Source organism: Monopterus albus, unplaced genomic scaffold (assembly GCF_001952655.1).
Source record: "Monopterus albus unplaced genomic scaffold, M_albus_1.0 scaffold168.1, whole genome shotgun sequence".
NCBI classification, from domain to species: domain Eukaryota; kingdom Metazoa; phylum Chordata; class Actinopteri; order Synbranchiformes; family Synbranchidae; genus Monopterus; species Monopterus albus.
In genome coordinates, this window is record NW_018128048.1 from 873,009 (window position 1) to 881,666 (window position 8,658).

The following is an 8,658-nucleotide window of genomic DNA, read 5'->3' on the forward strand; positions in this document are numbered from 1 at the left end:
CTCGGGCATCTCTTTCGGATGCCTCCTGGGCGCCTTCCTAGGGAGGTGTTCCGGGCATGTCCCACCGGGAGGAGGCCCCGGGGAAGACCCAGGACACGCTGGAGGGACTATGTCTCTCGGCTGGCCTGGGAACGCCGCGGCATTCCCCCGGAGGAGCTGGAGGAAGTGTCTGGAGAGAGGGAAGTCTGGGCATCTTTGCTTAGACTGCTGCCCCCGCGACCTGGTCCCGGATTAGTGGAGGAAAATGGATGGATGGATGGACAAAGATGTAAACATGCCAAACTTGTATTCAGTTTGTAATGGTTTATCGGCTGCAGAGAGACACTGGGGACACTTGGTTCCATCCATCAAGCAGAGTATACAGAACAGTATAAGCATTAGTAAGGTAGAGAGAATTTGTGATTATTGAAGATTTATAAAATATATTTATTCTTAATAAGAAAACAGATTGCAGGGATAAAAGCACTCTCCCACTAATGCACAACTTAAATCACTGACAAGATAACGGATGGAGTGCCCCAGTGAACACAAATTCCTGTTTTATAACATTGTACTGTTAAATAATTTTGCATCTAACCCTTTTTTTTTCGGAATGTGAAGAAGTTGGCAAATTGTACCATTAAGTCCTGTTTCTAAAGTGAATCAAGCGGTTGTGAGTGACGGCACTGTGGGCATTTAGGCAATAAAGGACACAGCATTTAAATTGCAGATATTTCTTGATTTTTGGTAGCAGAGCAGCAGCCAAAAGTACACTTTGCACTCTAAATCAGACTTTATTTTACTGCAGCAGAAGCTGTTGTTGCTAACAGATGTAGCAGCTTTGCTCAAAATTACTCACAGCTGGGGCAGTGAACATTACCAGCGCTTAACGGTAAAGGCATTTTACTAGAAAACTCCTTAACTATACTGCCAGTAAAGTTAAGTGAATGAATAGAATATTGTAATGTTACACAGTAACATGAGGTGGATGTGATCACTGTTGTGAAGAAACACAACACAGACATGCAAAAACATGGAAAACAGCAGCATCTAGTGGCTCATAAAAACAGTCTGGGCCGATGATGGTGAGTCTGATTAGCAAGGCATTCTTCTCTCCTTTAGGTGCAGCATTTTGGTTCCTGCCATCAGGAATGGAATGGCAACTTTGCCCACCGGAGACCACAGGCTTATATCCCTCCCACCATGCATGGGCACACATTCGCCCTGTCCCACAGCAGCCCAAACCACTCTACAGGCCCCCACCCCCACCTTGGGGGACACCCACACTCCCAGGCCGCTTTATTGTCCTATCCCCCGTCTGGTCCGCTGGTCACGGCTGCACCCATGGCCCACCTCCTGGCTTCGCCTGGAGCCTCCCACCCTGTCCTCCAGCCCACCTACAGCATCCCCCACCCGGCAGGTGTCGTGCACCAGGTCGCAATGGGCATCAACCCCCGGCTGCTGCCCTCCCCCACTTTGCACCCCCAGGGCCAATTCAAGCCCCTGTTTCCTCCGCACTCCTACATTGCCTCTCCTGCCTACACCAGTTTCCCTCTCAGCCCTACCAAAATAAACCAGTACCCATACATGTGAGCATGGCTGCCCAGATACCGTTCATACCATCTGAGGGCTAAATGAGGAGGGTGAATTCTATCTTAAACCACAAACAACATGGTTTTCATTTCCAAAACCATGGCACAACCACAGAAAAAGCAAGCTATTTTTTCAATCATGTAGACTTGGGTGTAATTGAACTTCAAGCTTTAAAAAACAAAAAAAAAAGTTCCAATGGTGGAGATGATTTGGGCAAAAAATTAAGAAGAAGGAAGTAATGTATGAATGATTGAATGAAAGAATGAATGAGTAGTTAAACTCACACTTAATGTGTTTTGCACATTTGATATATCTTTGCATTGGATCTTCTACGAATACTCCTCAAAACAGGTGAATAATTGGGGTGGTGTTGAATAGTTAGACTTTGCACCCCTGATCCCAGCTATTTTTCTATATTGCCTTCTTATGTGTGCAAGACACATCCATATTTGTAAAGCCATCCCAGTCTCTAGCTCTAGATTGACAGATGCACATGTTGTCCACAGTGTATGTTGTACTGCGTTTGAAGTATTTGTACCTTTTTGGTGTCTTTTGATGTTAGCAATGTCAAGTCAATTAACCAATTTAAATAGGGTTGTTCCTCACGCTGCATGTGGTCTTGCATGAGCAAAAATGTAAAACGGAAAGATGCATAGACGTTGCTCTTATTGTTTGTGTCACAAGACTCGCTGCATTGTATAACTGTCCCCAGCCATAGTGCCTTACAGGTTATTAATGTTACTACTTATACTGTATATGACTATATACATGAATATTAATGTAATGGACTGCAGCACTTGAAATTCCAATCAGTCGATGCATCCTATGTGTGAGTATATATATGCACATGTGTATATGTCCATGCATAGCCTGCATGGATGTGATGTATCGCGGATAGCGGTGCTTATTTTTTGGAGTCAGTGTATATTTCAGTGTTAGTGAGTTACTTTTCTGTTCTTTCGAGAAGAACAGCATGCTTTGCTGTTGCGAATGCTTGCTGTTTCATTACAAATGTCTGTTTTTGTTTTTGTTTTCCTTTTCCCGAATGAACTAGTGTACAAAGTGCAAGTACTGAGTATTGCTTAATATTTGATAATCACTTTCTATTTAGTGAAACTCTTATTACTAACAGTATTTGTACTGTTTGATGAAACTGCAATACAATCTAAATAGTCAGTTTTCTTTTCGTCTTTGTATTTTCGTTTTGAGTGTTTTCACTTTGTTTCTTAGATGTTTAGAAGTGTGGTGGGCATGGCTTTGATTAGGTAAGGAAAAATGCAAATTAATTCATGGTATGGAAACTTCTAAGCCTGAGCAAACCATGCAGTATTTGATATACACACATATATGAACATATATTATAGAGCTAGACTATTTAGTACTGATGCTTGATAAGGTGTGAGTTAACTGTGTGCAATTCTCTCATTTATGCATGTGTGACAAAGTTAACTTTTTTCCCTTTACATTATACCATTTGTTAAAAGCTTAAGGCTTATTGGTGTCAACTGCTTATTTTATACATTCCGTCAGGGAGGATATATACATAAATACACATACACACACATATATATCACCAATCTATATACAGTCACTCCATAAAGTATTCACACTCATTTGCTTTTTGAACACTTTATGTTGTAGATGATTTTTAAAGAGGTTAAAATTGTTGCTAATTTATTAAAAAAATCAAAAACTGAAACAAAGTTAATAAAGTATTCGCACCCTTAATTAAGTATTTTACAGTCACTACAAGTAACACCTGGATTTGGGCAGTTAATTCCATTCTTCCAGGCAGATCCTCTCTAGCTATGTATGTGAGACCGGAAGGGAAACATCTCTGAACGACCATCTTCAGGTCTCTCCACAGGTGATTTATAGGTTTTATGTCTGGACTTTAGCCGGGCTACTCAAGGACAGTTTGACAGACTTGTCCTGAAGCTGCTAAAGCGTTGCATAGAACTCTGCAACACACTAAAGTGTTCCAAAAATGAAGGGATCTGAATATTTTCTGAAGCCACTGTATATGTAGAAATGCTGTGTGTGTGTGTGTGTGTGTCTGTTTTTTTCTGTTTATTTTCTAGTTATGTGTGTTTTATTTTTTTTAATGAAGTTGCTTGTGCAGCACCAAAGACTAAGTCATTTCATGAGCAAGGTAGCAATTCTGTTGGCATAGTCCTCAGTTATACTGTAGATGTAGAATGGGGTTGCGTTAAAACACAGAAAAAGTATTTAAAAACAGCTGAGGTTTTGTCTAGCTTATTGGGCAATTAATATGTCGTATCATTTCTTTCTTGAATGTATCATAGATAAGCTGCTATATGATGATTGCCACTTCAGTAGCTGTGAAATTATGTGGTCTCTCTGAGTTTAACCCTAGCATTGCTCTTTTTGTATAGGTCCCTAATTATCTGAAATAGAAGTGGTTTTGATTTTTGTGTTTTGTGTTCATATTTGGAGTGTCATTGTAACTGCTGTATTGCTGATGATGAACATTAGTTGCATTTGTTGTTTCTCGGGGTGTGTTTTTGCATCAGTATTTTATCCTTATTAACCGTTTGGGCTCATCACTGCATATAAATGATGTATCAATGTAACTTAATTTTTTATGTTTCCATATTGATGTTTTGTACACATCTGAAGCTGTAGCTTGCAGGATTGATTTAACTTTTTCAATGTACGTATATATGTTATACCAGTACTCTTAGTGTGTTACAGGAGCACTGTGAGATCCCAGAAGAAAAAAAAAACCCATTGTGTTCATTGAAAAGCTTCTGTAAAGTTTCCACCCATCGCCCCCAAACACACTCACCACTAAGCACTCCCACAGGTAATTAGGCTTGTAAGGGTTTGCGTGATTAGACTGTGTCCAACAATTTAGCCCAGTGTTTTTGTTCCAGAATGTTTTACCGTTAAATTGATTTGAACAACTATTTATTGCAACCTTTTTATCTGTTCAATGTTATATCTGGCTAGAATATGAGTTTAACAGTTTGTTATTCTAAACTGCCTTGTGTTCGGATCGCTCTCCCCTTTATGAGTGTCTCATATCAAAATGATGTTGTGTCAATGCAAGACTGTGGCCATTGTTGTGTGTTCCTTACTGAAATTGAGACAGTGTTAGCTGCACTGTGCATGTGCCTTGCGATTCAGAAAGTGAGAATTCAAGATGGTGATTCCTAGGAAGGCATAGAATCCAATAATACTCCATTACCACGTAGACAGTCTGTTAACAGCCACTCAACTAGGAGGGAAAAAAGAACACACAAAATAGGACGTCATCAGTGTCATTCCAAGGACTGGCACTCCTCTGATCAGCTTGTAGACACGACAGAGGACGTGTACACGGTGTTGGTTCTCTTGTTTCAGATAGCCACCACCAAAGCCTCTCTGTGATAACACGCCAATAAAATACACACCCACACGTGCACCTACTCTTTGAATGATATGACACTCGACGATCTTTGGATAGTCACTCTGGCTGAACAGCAGATGCAATACTTTACATTGTGCAGTCATTGCACCACCAAGTGTTCTTAGATAATCTCCATGCTTTACATGACCTTGCATGTACACCGAAGAGGCTTCACTTTGTCTGCCTATAAGTTGTCTGCCCAGAGCAGCTTTTCCATCACACAGGTTAAAACTGAGCGGGAGTAACCAGAGCACAGCTGACAACACTGGCCTTTTAAAATCAGAGGAGCCATGTTTTATATACGGGAATAGGCTATGTGGATGCTTATTCCACTTTCTGGCTGAAAACTGCTCTTTAAAGGAGATAATTGTGGTTTATTTGCACAGTCATTCATGAGTGCAATACTCCACATTTAAACACAGACACTGATATGCTTGTGTGTTTTTTGACAACTTTTTTTTATTGTGTGCTTTACTAGTCACACTTAAGTATCAATTTGAGGAAAATAAATCTTAAGACGCCTAGGCATGAACTTCGCAGATTAGTGCTTGAAATAGAGCCCCAGTAATAAGCATGTGAAATGTACTGTGTTTTGATTCCTCCAAAGGTATTCACCAGCAATGCGCCTGCATAAACTCTCCCATACTTGTTAAGGAAAGGAATGGATGCAAGAGGAGAGAAACCTTAAAACATTTTTAATTTTCCACATAATTGACACCTTGGTTTATAGAAAACCTTTTTGTTATGTAACATTTAACAGATAAAAGTAATTTGTAGATATACTACTATTCAACTTAAGACTGATATCAGACAAAAAAAAATCATCTGCTGCGGTATTATCCTTTCGAGATGCTAATTCAGGGTCTGTATTAATCTAAGTGTGCTACTGTTTGATTTGCTAAGGTTTGATTTACCCAAGCTCTTGTTTTCTGGTCATCTGTATCATGTTCAAAGTTAATTCACACTGCAAGTTATGGAATCATCTGTTTAGATTGCTCATCAAATAGACTTGATTATGAAATCTGAACTGTTACTGTTTTAATACCTGTAGATCTTTTTGTGGCTTTGATTCTTCAGTTTTGTTAATTTGCTTTTTTTTTCTATTTTGTGCTACACTAGTTTGCCATGTAGCAATTGCACTGTGCAATATTTACAGTATGAGGACTGGGAAAACTAACTCTATGGATGTGATGTCTTTAAAGTTTGCGATAGTGTTTCCTCTCTAGTTCTCAGTGATTTAGGTGTGACCAAGCCTTCTCTACTTTGTCACATTAAGCGGGTTTTCCAGGTGACTCTTTTGGTGAGTGTCAAATTAAGACTTTATTGTGCATTGTTGTTAAGATTCACTTTGAATTTAAAAAAATTATTGATTCAGCTCTTTCTGACTGAAACCCCTCAAAATAGACTGTCATAGTACACAACGTATACAAAACAGTGGAATCCTTGGCAGTTTTGCTTTAAAATATATAATGAAAATTGTCAGACTGTCAAATTACTAACTGAGGAGTCATTTCAGTGTTACACTATAGAGAGAATGGTGAACAGAAATCAGTTTATCACTAAAATGTTGCAAGTCAGAATATCACCACTAGGGAGCAGTATTGCTCATCATGTATTCCTTGTACTCACAGCATATGATCATGTGCAATTTTGTGATACTGATGACTTAGACAGATTAAAGGGAAATAAAGATTTAAATATTACTTTTTTCAGTCTGACAAAGAGAAGCGGTAGAAGAAATTATATAAAGGACTGTTACGTTCTTTATGATTACAACTGTGGACCTCAAAATCATCTATCTTTTTTAGCAGAGGGGTGTAGTTGAAGCATAGTAATTCATTTGTTTAATTTGGTGCTCATTAATGGAATTATTTTCTACATGTTATTAAGTAAAAGCTTGTTCTATTGCTCAGTGTTCCTATAATGATCCCCTTCAGATATTTTAAATGCATTTCAGAGCAGACGTGACCTGTAAAGCTTGAGGTCACTGCTGCTGTTTGATTTCTTGTTTTCTGGTCATCTGTATCATGTTCAAAGTTAATTCACACTGCAAGTTATGGAATCATCTGTTTAGATTGCTCATCAAATAGACTTGATTATGAAATCTGAACTGTTACTGTTTTAATACCTGTAGATCTTTTTGTGGCTTTGATTCTTCAGTTTTGTTAATTTGCTTTTTTTTTTTCTATTTTGTGCTACACTAGTTTGCCATGTAGCAATTGCACTGTGCAATATTTACAGTATGAGGACTGGGAAAACTAACTCTATGGATGTGATGTCTTTAAAGTTTGCGATAGTGTTTCCTCTCTAGTTCTCAGTGATTTAGGTGTGACCAAGCCTTCTCTACTTTGTCACATTAAGCGGGTTTTCCAGGTAACTCTTTTGGTGAGTGTCAAATTAAGACTTAGTTTATTGTGTATTATTGTTAAGATTCACTTTGAATTAAAAAAAATTATTGATTCAGCTCTTTCTGACTTGGTCTGTTTTTCCATCATTTCATTCATTCAGTTTAACCTGGGTGTTACATTATCTACACAAAAAAAAGCAGCAAATTCTCAGATTTGAGAAGCTGGAATCAAAGAGTGCTTTGTATTTGTTAATGGATTTAAAGACTTAATCTTTGGTTAAAAAAAACTTTTGTTTTTGTTTTGCTTTTCCTCCAATGATGTGGACAGTAAGCTGGGTCAGCCAGTCAAACACTTCAGTGTTAACATTTGGTCATCTGATAAATGGCACCACATAAACTGAAATGATACATGGTTACATAAGTCTACAGCCCTGCCCTGTAGACAGGCTCAGAGTTCAACTCGAGTTTTAAGGCTTTTATTATTTGTACATATGTTTGTGTGGCCTGGTGAAATTAAACCAGCGCAGGACACAACAATGTCTTTTGGGTGTTTTATTCTGATTATAAATAATTGGGGTTTTCTCCAAACAAAATATAAAAGGAACAAAACAATGAATCAAACAACAGTCAACCCTGTCCCTCTCTCATTCGGTGCGGGACGTTTACAACTGCGCCCTTGCCTTGAAGTACAACAAAAAAATGCTCTTCCGTTGAAATAAGGAATACAGAAAATACAGAAATAACTGTGATGGCACACTGTACAAACAAACAAAGAGCACATACATTAGACATCAGAAATGTAACATTTCTCCTGCTAGCCTAAAACATAATAATGAATGCGGAGTTAAAATAAAACCTAACTGTACAGAAAGTCCGTCTGCAGTAATCGATGCACGACACACTCCGCAAATCCCACGGGTCACACGCTGGAACTAAAATCTGTAAACATCCAACATATGCATCGCTATAAACAAATGAAACTTACAGAATTACGTACACACAACACTCTTAGGCGACTGTCAACTTACATTCGGTTAGTACAAACTCGCGGTGTACAAGATTTACCTTCAACAACCAATTACAGAACTTCCGCTGAAATACCGCTTCAGTCAGGTAAACACACATGGCTTTTTATGTTTCCCAGAATCCACTGGATTGATACCCAGCATCCTCTACGTTCCCAGGGTTACTTCTCTAAAAGCGGTAGCACCCCTTTTTCCATATCTAACAGGTGCATTTCCACCTGGCTACAGATGTGTCCCCTAAACCATAATCACTGGCCATACCTCAACGTTACAAAAGCACAATCATTGTCCATACCCCAACC

General features: G+C 38.8%; 1 protein-coding gene across 1 annotated transcript in view; it reads left to right on the forward strand.

Moving 5' to 3' along the window:
• The window catches only part of hipk3b (homeodomain interacting protein kinase 3b), a 46,930-nt gene extending 39,948 nt beyond the window's left edge, over positions 1–6,982 (forward strand). Inside the window, exon 16 of the mRNA XM_020615669.1 lies at positions 1,102–6,982. Coding sequence (XP_020471325.1) covers positions 1,102–1,572 — 471 coding nt within the window. The 3' untranslated portion in view covers positions 1,573–6,982. The remainder of the gene's footprint in view (positions 1–1,101) is intronic.
• Positions 6,983–8,658: the final 1,676 nt, after the last annotated feature.